The 20,693-nt window shown below is 43.1% G+C and overlaps 1 protein-coding gene across 14 annotated transcripts in view; it reads right to left on the reverse strand.

The window, feature by feature from the left end:
• The window catches only part of NEK11 (NIMA related kinase 11), a 334,291-nt gene that overhangs the window by 265,739 nt on the left and 47,859 nt on the right, over positions 1-20,693 (reverse strand). For 8 of the 14 annotated variants that reach the window (XM_051818466.2, XM_051818474.2, XM_017346725.3 and 5 more), the window contains exon 3: positions 9,844-10,009. The exons of the other annotated variants lie outside the window; for them this stretch is intronic. In XM_051818466.2, the coding sequence (XP_051674426.1) occupies positions 9,844-10,009 (166 nt within the window). The remainder of the gene's footprint in view (positions 1-9,843; positions 10,010-20,693) is intronic. 14 annotated transcript variants of the gene reach the window in all.

Below are 20,693 nucleotides of genomic sequence, written 5' to 3' on the forward strand. Positions count from 1 at the left end.
CTACAAAATAACTTGCCCTTACCTATCAAAAGTGCAAAAGTCATTTTTAAAAACGCAGGAAAAGGAAGCGGTCAGGAAATACAACCAATATAATGTAGGGTCCTGGATTGTTCCCTAGAACAGACAAAAACATTAGGAAGGAAGCTGGTAAAATACTGATTTCCTAGTTTTTGAATGGATAAGTGTACTAAGGTTACCAAGGTAGTTAACATTATGGAATGAGTTTACCTACAAACATATTACAATTGCAGTTAAAATATTAGGTTCTTAAATCACATCCCTTGCTTTCCTACAACTGAGTGTTCATCACATTGCTACCTTTAACTGAAACGTTCTTGCTCAACTCACTTTTTTTTTTTTTTTTTTTTTTGACAGGCAGAGTGGACAGTGAGAGAGAGAGACAGAGAGAAAGATCTTCCTTTTTCCGTTGTTTCACCCTCCAATGGCTGCCGCGGCCCGCGCTGCAGCCGGCGCACTGCGCTGATCCAAAGCCAGGAGCCAGGTGCTTTTTCCTGGTCTCCCATGGGGTGCAGGGCCCAAGCACTTGGGCCATCCTCCACTACACTCCCGGGCCATAGCAGAAAGCTGGCCTGCAAGAGGGGCAACCGGGACAGAATCTGGCGCCCCGACCGGGACTAGAACCCGGTGTGCTGGAGCCGCAAGGCAGAGGATTAGCCTATTGAGCCACGGCACCGGCCCCAATTCACTTCTAAGTTCCAATTTAATGCCAGCCCTTCCATTGTGCCTGCAGTATGAAGTCATTTCTCTCTCCTAATTCCCATAGTACTTTAGCCACAGCCTTCCCATGGCAATTCCCAATGCCTCGTTGTGTTTTAGCCATCTATATGAATGACTCATTTACTCTGTTACACAAATTCATTACAGAAACATCATATTATCTCTGTTAGCCCACGCTATGTCCTGACACAAAGTTGGGGATCAATAATAGCAAGTCATGATTACTATTGCCTTGATGAAACTCAAGTTCATAAGGAACCACTATGCAGTCCAGAAACCCAATTTATTCATGTACAGTGGGAACTAGAACTGCCAAGGGAACAGAGAGCTCATGTTGGTTTAGTCAGAATATATTTTTGTTTTTAGAAGTACAGAGACACAAGATGGCTGAATAGGGAAAGGGCATGCTGATTTTGACCACAGGAAGATAACAGAAGAAAAAGAGAGGAGCTGAATTCCCAGGGGGAGATCGCAGAGCAGTCTGTAGTGGAAATTCTGCAGAAAGAAGAGAGATGCCGTGGAGCAGTGGGGATCGTGCAATCATACAGCAGTGAGTGGGTCACCACCAGAGACTCCCACAGCACGTGCCTGGAGGGGACACCATCTCCTTGGAGTAAGGTGAGAGGAATGTGCAGCCGCCCATGCCGCTGGTGACACTGCCTGAGAGAAAACCTCGTAGTCCTTACTGACTGTGAGTGCCCCATCTAACCCCATGGAGGGAGAGCACATTTTTTCCCTCCCCTCCCCCAACTAAAGCACCCAGCAAACAGCAGGAGGAAGCACCATCTTAATAAGGTGAAGAGAGGCTCCTGCAGCCCTTGCAGGTCTAGGGGATTTTATTGGAAGGATAAATCCATGGCTTCCACTGACTTTGAGTATGGTCTGGAAGGTTGGCACGGGGTGGGGTGCCCACTTAGGCCCATGAAGTGCTCCCTTTCCCTCACTCTATCAATGCACCTGGACTCAACTCTCCACGGTAGAGCACAGAACAGCCTCCGTAGCAGGCAACTGGCTCCAGGAATGCTGCAGCTCTCTCTGTGGATGGGGAGGCTTGCAGGGCTGGGAATAGGTCCCCTGATCCCTAGAACTGTGGGATCCCAGTGCCCTGTAACTGTGGGAATCCTGTGACTGTGTGCTAGTGCATGGGGTGTTGCTGGGTCTTTGGGCAATCATGGGTCTGGCTTCAGAGCTTCAGAGTTACCTGAGTACTAAGTTGGGCCATCACAGAGGGCTCAACAGTCACATTGAGGGAACACAAGGATCCTGTGCAGTTAATGTGCCCGAGTAGGTGGGTTGCACAGGGATTGCATGCTCACCCTAGGTGGGTTGGTTCACCTTGGCAGAGAGGGGCTGAGGCTGTGAGTCAACAAGATCATACCCTCCTACCCCCAACCCCCTCACTCCCACCAACAATAGAGGAGATCTATCACCCCCAACTTGGCATTCTGGACTCTTGTCCCACCCTCAAGCAGTGTCCTGAATTCCCTGGCCCCACCCAGCACATGCCTCTAGATACTTGATGAAGGAGCAGAAACTCCACTAAGCTAAAGAGTTATATCTCAATGATAAAAAGTCCTCAGAGGAAAAAACCAACAAGTATTCTCAGATGCCTTAAAATAAGTGAAGAAACACAAGAAATATAAGCAAGGAAGACAATAGGAATATCCAAAAGGAACACAATAACACTTCAACTCGGTATTAGAATGTGAAAACAGATTGATGAAATGCCTGAAAAGGAATTCAAAAAAATGATCGTGTGGTCTTCCTACTTCTTCCATGTTGAATGCTATGGATAGTGGCAAAGTAAGCCGGTGAATATACAGTAGATTAAAATTATGTCATTGCAAAACCTAATAATAAAGCAAGGAAAGAGAGAGGTGGGGTGCTGGGAGGGAGAGTGAGGGAAGCGTGGTTGTCTTCTTGGAACAGTACCTATGGAATGCATGAAATTTGTTCTCTTTATATTAATAAAAATTTTTAAAAAGGAAAAAATGTTTTTAAAAATTTTAGAATTTTATCTATGAAATCTCTTTATATTAATAAGTTTTTTAAATCATAAAAAAGAATGATCATAAGATTACTCAAAACACAGAGGAGCCAATACATGAGTTAAAGAAATCCATATATGACATGGATAAAAAAAATTGTGCTGGTAGATAGACATATTGAAGAGAAATCAAACTGAAATATTAGAAATGAAGAATTCATATGTCAAATAAGACATAGAGTGGAAGGCCTTAAGAACAGATTCAGTGAGGCCAAAGAAAGAATATTTGAGCTAGAAGATAAATCATCTTTGGAAATATCTCAGGAAGAAGAAGGAGGAGGAGAGAAAAAGAAGAAAGAAGGAGGATGAGGGGAGGGGAAGAAGAAGGAGAAGAAGAAGTAGGAGAAAAGGAAGAGAAGTAAGAGTAAGAAGGAGGAGAAGAAGAAATTAGGAAAACCAAAAGTAGTCTGAGATTTGTGATATACAAACAACCAAACATCCATATCATAGGAGTTGCTGAAGGTATGGAAAGACACAATGGATTAGAAGTCTTACTCAGTGAAAAAATACCAGAAAACTTCCCTAATTTAGAGAAAGATATGGACATCCTGTGGGGAGCAACTGGGACTAGACTAAGTTACTGGAATTAAGACTTATTCTATGCATCTGCTCTCCCACAATATGGCGCTGGGAGAGGAGGAAACTTCTACGCAGCTGCCTCTCGCCAATTTGACTGATAAGCTGCAGGAGCTGATCCTGCTCCTGATTGGAGGAGAGCAGCGTGCTTGGCATGTGGGCAGCAGAGTTGGGATTGGTGGAAGAGGACTATAAAGGAGGAGAGAAACACCATGCACCAGGAACATCTGAAGGAACACCTGAGCAGCCCCCGAGAGTGCCGCTCCTCCGCGGAAGCGGAGAAAGTGGCAGAGGGAGCCGCCCCTCCACGGAGGTGGAGGGGTCGGCAGCCAACCTGGGAAGGACCAGCAGCAAACCCGGGAAGGGCCAAGCAGACAAAAGAACAGCACAGGGTCCTGTGTCGTTCCTCCGCGAAGAGGGGGAGCGACACATCCTAGCACAGGAAGTCAAACTCTCAAAAGTAAAACATAAAGATTCTAAAATGCACCTGAGAGAAACACCAAATTACCTTCAAAGAATCTCCAAGCAGACTGACAGATTTCTCATCAGAAACCCTAGAGGCCTGGAGAGAATGGAGAAACACAGCCAAATTCCTAAAACAAAAAAACTGTCAACCCAGAATATTGTACCCAGTGAAGTTCTCATTTATACATGAAAGTGAAATAAAAACTTTCCAAAACAAACAGAAATTGAAAGAATTTATCAACACTTGTTCAGCCTTACAAATGATACTTAATGATGTGCCACACACAGAAACAGAGAAAGACAGCATCATGAAGGAATGTGAAGTGAAAAATCTACAGAGGAGGAGAGTACAAAAGAAATCCAAAAAAACAGAAACACTTATGGAAAAATGGCAGGCTCAAGTCATTACTTATCAATAATAACCTTGAATTGGCTGGCGCCGTGGCTCACTTGGCTAATCCTCCGACTGCGGCGCTGGCACACCAGGTTCTAGTCCTGGTTGGGGCGCTGGATTCTGTCCCGGGTGCTCCACTTCCAGTCCAGCTCTCTGCTGTTGTCCAGGAGTGCAGTGGAGGATGGCCCAGGTCCTTGGGCCCTGCACCCACATGGGAGACCAGGAAAAAGCACCTGGCTCCTGGCTTCAGATCGGCGTAGCTCCAGCCATAGCAGCCATTTGGGGGGTGAACCAACGGAAAAAGGAAGACTTTTCTCTTTGTCTCTCTCTCTCTCTCACTGTCTAACTCTGCCTGGCAAATAATAATAATAATAACAACCTTGAATGTAAATGGCCCAAACTCTCAAATTAAAAGATATAGACTGGATGAATGGATTAAAAACAAGACCCATCTATTTGCTGTCTACAAGAGACACACTTCACCAACAAAGATACACACAAAGTAGAAGGATGGAAAAATATATTCCATGCTAGTGGGAAGCAAAAAAGAGCAGGAGTGCCCCTCCTAATATCAGACAAAATAGACTTCAACATGAAAACAAATGAAAGAGACATAGAAGGGATCAATTCAACAGGAAGACATGAATATAGCAAATGCACATGCACCCAACGCTAGGGCATCTGGCTATTTTAAAAAATGTTAATAGATCTAAAGGGAAACATAGACTCCAATACAACAATAATGGGGGACTTTTGAGATCTCTCCAGGTGATTCTAATGTAAAGCCAAAGTGGAGAACTATTACTATATTGATAGAAATTTTGTTTTGGTTTGTTAAAGTCACTGAGCAAGAAATAGACAAGTTCATCATTTCTTGATTTTTACCCTGATATCATAAGTTCTTTCCATCACCATCACACACCATCAGGTGTGTGATCTCACCTGATCTCTTTCATGTGTGTAACGTAGCAACCAGGTTTCTCACTCATGGAAGACCTCTAGGCAGTATCTCCTAGGTCTCTAGCATGGTATGTCGTTAGGAGTACCAGCAGCAAAAAAAGAAAAACAGGTAGGAAAAAATACTTTCAGCATATATGACAGGTGGAAGGAATCAATATTCTGTCTTTTACCACCAGTATTTGACAGAAATGAGGTGGGACGCATTTGGAAACAAATGGTAAAAATTTATCAACAAGGAAATGTCACAAGTACCAACTTCGCCAAGGAAAAGCAGAGGCCACACGCTGAGAATCCGAATGGCTTCTAGGATGTATGTTGCATTGAGTGCCAGGTGAGATAAAAATGCTATGAGAATTAGGGGATGGAGTAGGAAGCAATTTGCAGCCAGATTACGGGAGGCTCTGACTACAGGGGAGGAGGTGGCACTTATGCTGGGCCTAGAGAGGCTGGGTAGGATTTGGAGGTGTGGGACTAGGAGCAAGGGCATTCTGAAGGGAAATGACCCAGGCAAAGACAGAGTTTGAAACTGGAGGATGGACAGGTGACAGCACCTGTTCTGCTCTCTACCTATGTGGAGAACAGAAGACACCAGTATTTGAGATGTTCTGCCACTACGACACTCTAATTACTTCTCCTCAAAGACTTGGTTAGATCTTCACAAAATGGTGCAAGAGCTTGTGGTTGGCTTTTTAACACTCACAGTCTGAGCTGATGTATTCAAAGGGATGGGTAGTAGATGTAGGAGCCTCATAAATGCCTTTATGCATTTCACTCTAGAAAGGCCCCAAAATAAATTACAGGCAAAGGAACTCAGAAATAAAAACATCGGCCATTTCAATGGTGACAGTCCAGTGCAGCCACCTGCTGTTTCTTATGGTATTATTTTACCTTAACAAGAAGAGGAAACTGTCAGGCCTGACAAGTCAGGAGTAAATGTGGGCCTGCAGATGAGAAATACCTCTGTTATCAGGATCCCAGCCACCTGCATCCGTGCTCCCTGTGGAGCTGGGCAAGGGGCAGCCTGACAGCTCAGCAGGGCAAGGCTCAGGAAGCCCTGCCCGCAGCCATCACCATGGCAACACCCCCAAGGTACTCCCCCCAAGACAACCCTGCCCCCACTGGAGCAAGGTCAATGGAAGCCACCTATCGCTTATTTAAAAATTAAGTCAAGTAGATGATTTCAGATTGGGATTTACAGAAATATCATTTCTAAGGACATAATTGGGGCAAAAAAAATGGGCTGAATTAGAATGCCGATTGTGAATTAGATGAATGGTTCTCATCCCTCAGCTTGTTTCACATTCACTGGGACAACTTTAGAAAACACCAGCCCAGGCCCTCATCCCCAGAATCTGCATCTCTAACAACTTCCCAAGTGATACTGATGCAACTGGTCTCAGACCACATGTTCAGGATGTCTGCATTACAGACTCACATCACATCCATGTGAATATTCCAATTTTGATCATTGCACTGTGGTTATGTAAGAGAATGTCTTGGCCGGCGCCGCGGCTCACTAGGCTAATCCTCCGCCTAGCGGCGCCGGCACACCGGGTTCTAGTCCCGGTCAGGGCGCCGGATTCTGTCCCGGTTGCCCCTCTTCCAGGCCAGCCCTCTGCTGTGGCCAGGGAGTGCAGTGGAGGATGGCCCAAGTGCTTGGGCCCTGCACCCCATGGGAGACCAGGAAAAGCACCTGGCTCCTGGCTCCTGCCATCGGATCAGCGCGGTGCGCTGGCCGCAGCGCGCCGGCCGCGGCGGCCATTGGAGGGTGAACCAACGGCAAAGGAAGACCTTTCTCTCTGTCTCTCTCTCTCACTGTCCACTCTGCCTGTCAAAAAAAATAAAAATTAAAAATAAAAAAAAAAAAAGAGAATGTCTTTAGCTGTAGAAAGTAAACACAGTCCTGGTATTTAGGACAAAGAGACAGCCTGTCTGCAACTTAATCTCAAATGGTTCAGGGAAAAAGAGTAGATAAATCAACAAATAGAATCATAAAGCAAAGGTCATGGAAAAATGGTAACAACTGAATAATTCAGATGGAGGATATATGACAGTTCATGGTATTACTGCTGTAACTTTTCTGGTAGTTTTCAATTACATTAAAATTTTAAAAATTAATGCTGGAAAATAAAGTTATAGCATACCATCTAATCTTTCCATTATGGTAGCCACTAGATGCATGTGGATATTTAAGGTTAAATTAATTAAAATAAAATATGAGGGTTGGCGCTGTGGCATAGCATGTAAAGGTGCTGCCAGAATCCCATATGGGCGCCGGTTTGAGTCCCGGCTGCTCCACTTCCCAGCCAGATCCCTGCTGATACAGCTAGGAAAGCAGTGGAGGATGGCTGAAGTGCTTGGGCCCCTGCACCCTCGTGGGAGACCTGGAAGAAGCTCCTGGCTCCTGGCTTCACTTCAGCACAGCTCCAGCCATTGCAGCCAATTGAGGAGTGAACCAGTAGATGGAAAACCTCTCTCTCTCTCTTTTCTCTCTCTCTCTGCCTCTCTTCTCTTTCTGTGTAACTCTTTCAAATAAATATTTAAAAAATAAATAAAATAAAATATGGAGTGAGAATTCAGCTTAGTGGTTAAGATGCCTGTGTCTCACATCTAAGGGCCTGAGTTTGATTCCCAGCTTATGCTAATATACATCCTAGAAGGTAGTGGTGATGACAAGTACCTCTCTCTCTCTCTCTCTCTCTCTCTCTCGGGAGGTGAGAAAGGGAAGAAGGGAGGAAGGAAATTTAACATTCAGCTCTTCAACTTCAAAGTGGTAAACAGCCGTGTGTGACTAGTGACTTCTGTATTAGACAGCACACACGTACGGACCATTTCCATCAACACAGAAAGTTCTCTTGGGAAGTGCTGGCTACAGTTTGAAATAATTTAAGACCAAGAAAGAATCTTTGAAGAATTCAACGTGCCAAGCGGTAGCAGTAACAGACATAAGCAGTAGGAGTCAGCTGTCTCAAAACCAAGACAGTGCCTTGACTGCGATGTTTTGAAAGAAGCAAGCGACTGGACTACAGCGGGTGGGCCGCAGTGCAGTGCCCCCCACCCCCGTAGTTTTGCATGGATTAGGGATGCATTTTCAGAGTAGCTGTTTGACTCTGCTGCTCCACACACATCATCTTACTGATCTCCTTAACAATCCACTGGAGGGAGAAGTAAGCATTCCAGTGCCTTGTTTTCTTGTTGTGGCTGTTGTTTTTTTGCTGGCATTTTTTCCCACTTTCCTCCAAGCAGAGGAGAGATGAGCTGGGATGTGGACAGCCAGCAGAGCTGAGCTGAGACTGATGCGCAGGGGAGCAGCTGAGATGTTGGATGTTTCCGACTCAGTCAGGGATTTTAGCCGGGCCCTTTCGTTTTGGGGGATGCACCAGCTCATGTGCAAAGTAGCCAGACTGCTTCTAACTTCCTTCCTAACTTCTCTTCCTTCTCCTTCTGCTTATTTCTGCCTCTCAGACACATGGCACCCCACGCTGCACCTGCTTGTCCAGAGTTCCCAACCCCAAAAAGCACGCTTTCTACCCTGAAGAGTATCTTTTCCTTTCCAGTCTTATTTCTTTGAGGCCCCAGAAACATACGGTGATGAGCTGACTAAATTTATCATCGAGTGTGAATAGTATCAAATTCTCCCAAGGTGAATTCTGCTAACACAAGCTACCAGAATGTTCTGGGAAGTGTTTTTCTGAAAAATGTCATCTTTGAGCTCCCTTCTACCTAACCACTTGGGAGAGAACACACAGACCCACAGGACAGCTGCTTCCTGCTCTCTTGGGACTCAATAAAATACACAGCTCTCACTTCGATAAATAAGAAGGATTTTGGTGGGCAAAATGAGCCATATTTCCATTCCCAAATTTCCACTTGGATAAATAACCCATAGAACAAAAATCCAAAACATAATAAGAGACACACCTCTGGTCTGTCCAGGCCTCTGTTAGGGCATTTAAACATTCAGATAAGCACTGGACTATTGGAGGAGGTTTTGGCATTCCACCCAAAAAATGTTGACACATTCTTCTGTTGCAGTTCTTCCTCAGAATATATTCATTTTGACTGAGTTTCCCAACGGGAAAAATAGTTCATTAGAAATGAGTTTTGGCCGGCGCCGCGGCTCACTAGGCTAATCCTCCGCCTAGCGGCGCCGGCACACCGGGTTCTAGTCCCGGTCGGGGCGCCGGATTCTGTCCCGGTTGCCCCTCTTCCAGGCCAGCCCTCTGCTGTGGCCAGGGAGTGCAGTGGAGGATGGCCCAGGTGCTTGGGCCCTGCACCCCATGGGAGACCAGGAAAAGCACCTGGCTCCTGGCTCCTGCCATCGGATCAGCGCGCTGCGCCGGCCGCAGCGCGCCGGCCGCGGCGGCCATTGGAGGGTGAACCAACGGCAAAGGAAGACCTTTCTCTCTGTCTCTCTCTCTCACTGTCCACTCTGCCTGTCAAAATAAAAAAAAAAAAAAAAAAAGAAATGAGTTTTGCCAATTATCTTGATATGATCATTATTAGTTTAAGACATGAGATCCCAGTTCGGTTTCTGATTTGATAAATGAACTTCAAGATGTCTCTTTGCATGAGGTTTAGTTAGTTAGTTTGTTTTTTGTTTGTTTGTTTTACCACAGAACAGATTTTCACAAAGATTTACAAGACAGAAGGAGAGTCTCACCTCACAGTACTCTGTGATGATGCAGAAGTTCCCTTGGTCCACAAAGCTTGCATAGAACTTGACAATGGCTGGGTGCTCCAGCTTGGAGAGAAGCTGAGCTTCCAGACTGGCCTGCACAGTCTCGTTTGGATTTACTTCGCCAACAGAGATTTCCTTTAATACCTTTCTGTAGCCAATAAATAAATAAATAAAATTTTAAAAGCACATTTAGAGCTGAAAAATACATTTAGTACACACAAACACGTGATGCAAGGTCACCTACCTACTCAGCACCCAGGCTGTGACCCACGCATAGGTCTGGTATTACCAGGTATTACCTCAGGGGCTCTGGGCCTGCCTCCCAGTCCTGAACACTGACATTTAGAATCAACCAAGGTGTCCATCATCAGACGAATGGATAAAGAAAATATGGTATATTTTCACAGTGGAATATTATTCACCTATAAAAAATCATGAAACTCTACCATTTGCAACAAAATGGATGGATGCAACTGGAGCACATAATGTTTAGTGAAATAAGCCAGACACAGAAAGACAAATACCACATCTTCTCCCTTATATTAAGGAGCTGAAATTTAAAAACAAAACAAAAAAGAGACAAAAAATGCTTGTGTATATCAGTGTTGCTGCAAATCCAGTTTCGTAAAACTGTTTTATACATCTGTCAAACCAATAGTTAAGAATGTTATACTACTATAGTTTTAATGATCTGTGACTACTTCTGTCATTCTTTGTTCTATTTCTCTTGTCACCTGTTTTTCTCTGCTTCTGTCAGCCTCCGCTTTTCCATTTTTCTCTCTCTGTCCATTTGTAATATTATACATACATATAAAATCTCTCTAAATACATGTATACAAAATTGTCACTCTGTGTCTGTCTTATTCTATCTCTGCCTATCTTCCCTTCCCCTCTTCCTCTGTGTGTGTAAATACACTTACACATACACACACACACACACACACAGCTCTCACTGCCTCAGCTCTAACATTTTCCAAGCCTGCTAATTTAATCTCAATAGAAGCAATATCTATTCATTTTCTTTTTAAACTATCTTGGCATATCATAGTTTATTGCTACTGATATTTAGGAGGAAAAATAACTTTTAAGCATTTTCACTGATAGGGCTATTTAGGACCTCTAGCATATATAACTGGAAGAAGAGCTCATTAAATCTCCATTAATTTAAAAATTGTGATAACTCAATGACGACTGGACCAAAACATCATCCTCTCTTCCCATCTAAGAAAAACATAGTCTGATGAACAAACCAATTATAGTACCCCAGTGTAAACTAGATTGCTGGGGAAAACACTTTAGAAGACCAATTATGCATGCAGACAGATTCTGCTGATTATAAGTGAGCTTTAGCTGTTCATTAAGGCAAGTTCTGCAGGACCTGTACTAGAAAACATTTTGCAAAAAAAAAATGTATAAGAGTTACTAGCTATACATATTAATGAAAAGTGTATTTATAGTAGAAACTCTGAATTAAAGGACGAGCCATCAGCCCTATGAGCGCTGGGCTGCTGGGTGCCCTTGCCATCAGGAATGCAAACAGAGGCTGCTAGGCTCCCTAACACCCTATGACCTTCTGCTCTTCCCGTTGAGGTGTTTATTCCATGCCTGCTCATGCAGTTGTGCTGAGTACTACAAAACGCGTGCCTTAAATAGGACTTAAATCGATAGTGTGTGAGTGTGAGAATTGTTTTTGCCAGGAAAACTGTCAGATATTCACTGAAACCTTGACAATAACACACTGCAAGGAAGGAAGAGAAAAAGAAGAAAGAAAAGGAAAAATCATCATTTTTTTGAAAACACAGTTTTAAAAAGTAAAAAGCAGGAAAGGTCATCTAGCAAAGTGGTTAAGACTTTATTCCATTGAGATCTGCATGCCAGATCCTAGAAGACCTGGGCTTGAGTTCTGGCTCCAGCTCTGGCTTCTGAGTCCAGTTTCCTGGCAATGCAGATACAGCAGGGGCTGGGGGTTGGTGGGCAGTGGAGATGGCTCAAGTAATGGAGTTCCTGCCACCCCCAAGGGAGACATGGATTGAATTCCCAGCTCCCAGCTTCAGCCTAGCCCAGTTCCAGCCCTTGCAGGCACATAGGGAGGAAACCAGCAGATAGATCTCTGTCTCTCTCTGTTTATGTCTCCCAAATAAACAAAAATAAAAATTTTTAAGATGTAAAACTCCAGTAGTCTGAATTCAGATGACTAAATTCTCATTCCATGTTATAGAAGATACATCATGAAAACATAATCAATATACTATAGACATAACAGTTTATGAAACAAGATGAAGGGCCTCCACCAGAGGACACTAGATGTTGGTTTTACATTTAAAAAATGGATAAAGTCTAGAATTAGATGTTTAAAGTTGATGCATAATTTAATGACAACAGAGTACCAAGCCCTGATCAGTTGGATAGGAGGGCCTGTACCATTCTTTAAAATGTGACTAAACTGCAAACTTTTCATTAATTCAAACAAGCCTTTCTCTCTAGTGGCTTTATGGTGGAAGAATAGCAATCATAGGTCAAGCTCGTTTCTTCTTTGAGGTTGAAGGCCTAGAAGTGTTGATGTTACAATCAGTACACAACTGTGTAGGTTTCCCCACCCCATCTCTTAGTGACTGCTTAGGGTTAAAAAAAATCATCAATATTCTAAGTTAGGAGTTGAGAGCCTAAGGAAGAGAACTTAGATGTTGTCCTTATCCAGCTCTAGGTTTGGCTGGTAATATCTTAACTTTTTTCCTTCTGATAAATAAAAGTTGGGTTACAGAGTTGTCAGATTTCCTAAAACCTGAGTCTTTTAACAGCTTATTCATTTTAAATTTTCTCCAGATCTTTCCATTCTGAAGTCATCTCATCCCCAAAAGACAACCCAGAGCAGGCACTGGCTGCTCCTACAAAGAGCAAGTCAACGGCAGAATAAAGGGCAGCTTTTTGGTAGCAGCTTCACAGGCACGCGCTCTGTGCTGCCTACAGGTGTTTAAAGGTGTCTTTAAATACCACTGCAATTTAGAAAGGGGGAACATCTGGTTCCCGTCTCCTAACAGACAATTTAACATTTTTGTTGGGTGTTGAATGTCCTATTAGGTCCTCTCTGGTAATAAAGTGGATTCTAGAGAAACACTTGCTTGGTAACATATTCTACAGAACGACTGTTCTACCAAGAATTCGGTAAAGCGCTCTAATGTTACGAGGAGTGGCATCTCAGACTGTTAGTATACCCCAAGGAGTCTGAAGTGACAAACAAGTCCATGCATGTTTTTCTGTAATTTCTGAAGATTATGAAGCAGCAGGCAAAGCTCAGGGGCTTCTGCATAGGGCTTTGCCAGTAATTTACCGTGCCTCTGTCAACATGCAGGTGTAGGAGTCCCACGGCTAAGCACGACAACGTAAAGTCTTACACAAACTTGCAACATCCTCCATCAAAAGCTTTAAGACACTGATTTTTCCTTGCAAACATCAACTGTTGTGCCACAGAGCATGAGATTTTTACATAGTTACTTGCAACCCCATCTGGCAGCCTGATGATAAAGCATGAAATCTCATTTGCCCACATTTCGCAGAGGAAGGGAGGGCTACTAAGACAGGTGATAGCCACCATAATCACCCCTGGCTGACAAAGAGGCATTCTACCTTCCTTGCCTGAAATCGTGTCACTGAGCTGACAGAGGAAACGCAGTCTGCATCTCGCTTAATATGAGATCCCTATCAGCCACAGACACCATGGAAACGTGCCAAGTCAAGGGCAGCGTGTCACCTGCTTGGTGACTCTCAGCTTGTCATCTCGTCCTAAATAACATGACATATTTATTTTATCAGAGTCTCAACTGTTCTGAAAAAAAATGTATGACAGTAGCAAAAAGAGGCATCCCTGGAGACTTACTCATTTTGCAAATTTACTGTTCTCTTTCCCAAGAGGCGAGCTGTTTTCTTCCTAGAAGCAGTGGTGAACTGACCGACTTCTGAGATTGACTTTGGAAATTTAAGAAAAGCATGGTTAATTTCATTCCCTTGAAATTGGCTCACTTTGTGTATACAGGGGGCAGGTGATACTTTTGAGAGATTAACCAAGGATTATTTGCCCCAATTACCTTAAAGAAAAATATTGCCTGAATAAAAAATCTCTAATAGTCATGTGAATTCATGGTTTTTTCTATCTGTACAAATAAGAAAAGGATAAATGACTTGTGTGCATGGCTAGAAATGGTGAGTGCTCATGGAGGTTTTTGCCAAACTCCAGTGGCACGGCAAGAAGAGAGCTGGCTTTAGGAGGACCATGTCCAGCCCTTTTCCAGAGGGCTCCTCAGAGGACACATGGAGAAAATACCAAGTGTCCGAGTCCTCTACCACGCCAAGCGCTTCCTTTAGGACTTCACCAAAAAGCCTACCGCAAAACCAAAAATCTCCAAGTGTTCATTAACTGGGAAGCTGCCGAAGCCAGCACTTGTTCTGGCCATGATGGAAAAGTCTATGTATTTGTTCACTCACTAGAAGGCACATTTCCTCCCTAAAGCACAGGCGTGTCTCATGAAAGAGTTCACTGAGCACAAGTTGCCCTTTCTCTCTCCTTTCAACTAAAACGTGAGTGAATTCCCTTCATGATGGACAGCTCTCTGGAACTTCATTCTACTTTCTGCCCTAAAAGTTCTCTTTACATCTAGGGCTATAGAAGAGTTCATCTGATTTTCCCTCAAAAAAAGAAAGAAAGAAAGAAAAGAAAAGAAAAAAACACAATTGTGTCTCCTGCTCTCTCCTGGCTTTTCCCCCATACCTCAAGACCAACAGCTAAGCTATTCTCTTTGTCTTATTATACAGATGGGCTAAGCCATTGAATATTGTGACTGATTTTAAGAGATACTTACAGCTGCCAACACCACACTACCAGCCCCCTAGACCCCCACCATCACAAGCTCTGGAACGGAAGACTCTCTCCCCAGTCTCTGGGGTAAAGCGCAATTGATCTAAGACAGTCATGCAATCCTAGTCCCCTTGGAGTGATTGGTTTAGGCACATGATGTAGTTCTGGCCTGCAAGATGAGAGGAAATCTTTTGGGGGCTTGGAGTAAAGGTGGCCCTCACTGATAAAGAAAGAAGTCCTGGGAGGAAATTCTTCTTTAACCTGCCTCTAAATATTATCATCTGCTTGTGACTCCTTGTACTGCCGCCAGCCAGGGCCATGAAGGAAGCTGCCCTGTGAATAGTAAAGAAGCAAGAGAGAAGGCCCCAACTCCTGATACGCTGCTCAGCTGCTGAGTTCATCAACCCTGGAACTGTCCTTTCTCCAGACTTCTTGCTGGAGAGATAAGTGTTTCTTACCACATAAGCCATTGTGATGGCCATAAGAAGGAAAAGATGTTAAAACAAAATATTAGAGGCAGAGGTGGAGAGTTAATAAATATTCTGATCATGTGTACATACTTAAGGATGCAAAATCCCAAAGGATGAAGTTAGGTTTAACTGTGCTGTACATAAAGATTAGAACAAGGGTAAGCTCCTTGAGAACAGGAGTCACATCTATTGACTTAGAATGCACTTAATGAGAGACACCAATTCATGTGCCAATCTAATTTCACAAGAACTGAGGAAGCCAAGTGAGAAACTGTAGTGCCTGGTTTTAGTATAATAATTTTAAAAAGACATATTGAAGAAGGCAGGAAGGAAAGAGTTGCCCATATCACTACCCCCTGCCCATCTCCACCAGCTACAAGCAGTACTGCATGAAGAGGGATGTCTTCTGCTCCAGCAAGGGAGAGGGAATTAAGCAAATTTCTAAGTACAGGCCCGCCACAGTGAAGCCAGTGACAGTCAGAGCCCCATGGCCCCTGATCCCAGGCCAGTGTCCATGGATGGAGCATCTGGAACCATTTTAACCAGGTAGCCAAGGGAATCTTCCCCAACATCAGGCAGCATAACACAGAAGAATCCCCCAGTAGGCAGTTGGGCAGGAAAGTGAGCACAGGACTAGACACTGCTGAGCAAGAGCATGAGAAGAAACTGAGCACACAGCACTTGGCATTCTGTTTCTCAAGACCCACCTGACACAAGAACTTTGCTCCGTGAGGACAGGTGAGCAGGAGGCCCTGAGCAGTCCCCACACACACCACAGATGCTGAGACATTTATCACTGGAGAACCCTGTGGCCCTCTCTGCCATCTGGGATGCTTCTAAGCTACCACACTGCTGCATTGCCCCAGAGACATATCCCAGCCCGGTTGTGCCCTCTACCACCCAGGCTCTCACTGCATGCTGCCATCATGAGATGCTACCCACTCAGGGTCCTATGAAGCAGCCAGGAAGCCCAAGTAGCTCTACCAGCCAAGCACTATGAACTAACCAGGAGGCCCCACACTCCCATCCCCAGCTTCAGGCAAATCTGGGCAGCATATCCCTGAGTGTCACAGGCTACAGAGACTCTCCAAACAAACACAGTTTGTTGGTCCACCTACCCTCCTGCTGCCCCAGAAGCAACTAGTTGTCTCTATCCATTCACCCACTCCAAAGAAAAAACCAGGTGGCCCTACCTACCTTCCTTCTGCCTTGGAAGTATCCACGTGGCCCTGCCCAGGCACCCTCAGACCTAGAAAGCGTTCAGACAACTAGTCCTGAGCAGCTTGGTGCACAGAAGCCCAGGGAAGCAAATGAATGGCTCCGTCCACCCACCCCAGCTCTAAAAAGCACATGAGCAGGCCTCCCTTAATGGCCTGGTTCTATCGAGGCAAGCAATTGATCACTCTCCTAAGGACCCAAGAAGCAATTGTCCTCAGAAACTCAGACACCTGAAGCCCTAAGAAGGGAATGTTTGCCCTTTCTCTCCCACCCTGGAACCCAGAAGCATCTCAGCAGAGCTCTGTGAGCAGGTCAGTCCCAAGAGGCCCTGTGCAATTGCCCATGCAGCCCTTGGACACTGGCAGGTGCTGTGTCTGGACATACTGGTGTGGCCCAGCCTCATGTGGCCCTCAGATGCTGAAGGCCACCCACTTTCTACTCTGGGACAAGTGACGCAATATCTATCTGGGCTCACAACCCACAGAAACTGACAGATGCCCCACATCTGTAGCTGGGGCACAGCACGCCAGAGCTGCCAGCAAACCCATTATATCTTCTTTTTTAATTAGTAATCTTTTAGAAAACTTTTATTTAATAAATGTAAATTTCCAAAGTACAACTTTTGGATTATAGCAGTTTTTCCCCCATAACCACCCTCCCACCTGCAAACCATCCCATCTCCTCCCCCTTCTCCTACCTTGTTCTTCATTAAGATTCATTTTTAATTATCTTTATATACAGAAGATCAACATAATATATACTAAGTAAAGATTTCAACAGATTGCACCCACACAGACACACACAGTATAAAGGTATTGCTTGAATACTACTTTTACCATTAATTCGCATAGTACAACACATTAAGGACAGAGATCCTACATGGGGAGTAAGTGCACAGTGACTCCTGTTGTTGATTTAACAATTGACACTCTTTATTTATGACGTCAGTAATCACCCGAGGCTCTTGTTATGAGCTGCCAGGGCTATAGAAGCCTCTTGAGTTCACCAGCTCTGACCTTATTTAGGCAAGGCCATAATCAAAGTAGAAGTTCTCTCCTCCCTTCAGAAAAAAGTACCTCCTTCTTTGATGACATGTTCTTTCCACTGGGATCTCACTCACAGAGATCTTTCATTTAGGTCATTTTTTGCCACAGTGTCTTGGCTTTCCATGCCTGAGAAACTCTCATGGGCTTTTTAGCCAGATCTGAATGCCTTAAGAGCTGATTCTTAGGCCAGAGTGCTGTTTAGGGCATTTGCCATTCTATGAGTTTGCTGTGTATCCTGGTTACCACATTGGGTCATTCTCTCCTTTTTAATTCTATCAATTATTATTAGCAGACACTAGTCTTATTTATGTGATCCCTCTGGCACTTAATCCTATCATTATGATCAATTGTGAACTGAAACTGATCACTTTAACTAGTAAGATGGCATTTGTACATGTTAACTTAATGAAACCATTATATCTTCAAGAACAATATCCCAAATGGTGGAGCAGCCCCACAACTCTTACTGCCTAGGATACTAAGATATCCTCAGACATTACGAGTGTTGACTCCAGTTGAAGAAGCCATATGGACACTGCAGGATATTGTCCAATGGGAATCAAAGCCAGCACAGCTTACTCAAATACCCTAGGGCAACACAACCAGCAGAAAGTCTTTTAGTATGAAAGCTACCTGTAAAACTGGTAAAAGCAACTATCCCATCAGATGCACACAAACAAAACACAAGAATATAAAAAGCATAGACAAACAAGATAACATGATATCTTCAAAGGAACACAATAGCACTCTGAAAATAAAACACAAAAATGGAAATTGACAGGTTGCCTGATAAAGAATTCAAAACAATAATTTTAAAGAAACTTAGTGATATACAAGAGAATATAAACAATTCATTAAAATTAGGAAGACGATTCATGATATGAAAAAATCAGCAAAAAAAGACATAGAAAAGAACTAATCAGCAACCTGGGGCCAAAGAACCCAACAAATGAATAAAAAGTACTGAGAGCTCAACAACAGATCATTTCTGACCTTAGAGACAGATTTTTCAACATTTGTTTTGAATTTTTTATCAGGAAACCTGTCAATTTCCATTTTGTGTCAGACAAAAAGAAAAAATTAAAAGAATGAAAAAAATCCTTCAAGATCTTTGAGATACCATTAAACAAGCAAACATTCACAGTATGGGTGTTCTACAAGAAGACAAGAGCAGAAAAAAATCTATTAAATAATTTTGAAATTTTTCCAAATGCTGAGGGAAAAAATGGACCTAGGTGGTCCTGCGTACCTTCCTGCTTCCCTGATGGCATCCAAGTCCAGGAAGCTCAAAAGACCACTACTGGATTATAAGTCATGTTACAGGACAAACTCAAAAATATAAGACAAATGCAGAATCCTAAAGCAGTAATAGAAAAGTATCAAGTCACTAACTAGGGAATCCCCTTACATTAATGGCAGACTTCTTGATAGAAATCTTACAGGACAGGAGAGAACAGGATGGACATATTCAAAGTCCTGAAAGTAATACTTGCCAGCTAGGAATATTATACCCAGCAATGCTATTCTCCAGAAATGCAGGAGAAATAAAGACTTTCCATGGCAAGCAAAAACAAGGGATTGAGCAACTCTAGACAAGCTTACAAGAAATGCTTACAGGAATCTTGTGTTGGAAGTAAAAGTACACAAAAGCATGCATCATGAAGACTCACAAGAATATAAATCTCAACACTGCAGAAGATACACAAAAGAGAAAGAAAAGAAAAATCTAGTAACTCACATTTTATTTTTACCTTTTTCTGGATTGGATTTGTTATGTATTTAATTAAGGTTTCTTTCATCTGCATTAATCAAGATTATAATCCCATAGTTTTTTTAACTTGTATTCATTAAGTTGTGATATCAGAGTTATGTTGGTCTCTTAAAATGAGTTGGAAAGCATTTTATCCTTCTCTGTTTTCTAGAAAGAACATACTATGATGCCATTATTCCTTCTTTAAATGTTCAGAAGAAATTGCCAATCAAACAATTTAGAGCCTTTGGTATCTCTGGGGGAAGATTTGTAAAATAAATTTAATTTCATAAACACATATGGGGCTATACAAAAATTATCTCCAAGTATTCTGAATTTGTGCTTTTAAAAGACTTATTTGCTTATTTGAAATTTAGTGCGAGAGAGAGAGAGAGAGAGAAATCTTCCATCTTCCATCCACTGGTTTACTCTCCCAAACAGCTAAAACAGCCAGGTCTAGATAAGGCCAAAGCCAGTCCTGGCCATTGTGGCCACTTTGGGAGTGAACCAGCAGATGCGAGATCTCTCTATCTGTTTCTCTGTTTAACTCTACCTTTCAAATAAATAAATCTTTTTAAAAAATTCATGGCATAGTAACCTACAATGAACTATATAAAAATGGATCTATAGTGAGGAAAACATTTAAATAAATGACAAGAAGTTCTTTGTTAGTAAATCTTAAACTGTCAACATGGTATTTCTTAAATCTGAAAACATAATTATAGTCATTAATTTCTAATTCTCATATATCAGTTGTTCCTGGTGCCGCTTGTGTGCTGGTTGGGTGCAGACCTGGCACCTCTTTTGTGACATGGCAGCTGAGGAGATAGTGGCATTCACCAGGGACAACGAAAAGCCCAAGGAAGGAGTCAAGACTGAGAACAACAATCATTGATTTGAAGGTTGTGGGGCAGGGTGGTCCTGTGGTTCTCTTAAGGTTAAGAGGCATGCACCACTAAGTAAGCTAAGGAAAGTCTGTTATGAACGACAAAGTTTGTCAGTAAGGTAGCTCAGATTCTGATTTGACAAGGAGTCAATCAATAAATCAGATACCTGCACAGCTGGACCCGAAGAATGAAGGCACACTTGTGCTCCAGCAGTGCACAGGAGGTGTCTACTAAAGGAACCTGCTGCTTTACTCCAGAGCTCTGTGCCTACAGACCCAGAATACATTCTCAACTGGAAAATCGCAATTTGGTTCCACCACGTCCTGACTGCTATGGTATAGCTTTATCTTTTCTTTCATTTCCTCCTTCTCTACTCCTTTATTGTACATAAGTAACTGGTGGATGTGCACAAGCATATTGCATATTTTTCTTTTCCTTTCTTTTTTAAACTAAATTCCCAATGGTATGTTTTGATTGACATCAAATGGAGATGCAATGAAGAAAAATACTGGTTCTGTGAAAATAATACCCTTTCTCCATTGATGGCATGTTTCTTCAGCTCTTATTTTTATGTTCTAGTAAGTTATTTTGCTCTCATGTTTTAACAAAAAC

This window comes from Oryctolagus cuniculus, chromosome 4, assembly GCF_964237555.1.
Source record: "Oryctolagus cuniculus chromosome 4, mOryCun1.1, whole genome shotgun sequence".
Classification (NCBI taxonomy): Eukaryota; Metazoa; Chordata; class Mammalia; order Lagomorpha; family Leporidae; genus Oryctolagus; species Oryctolagus cuniculus.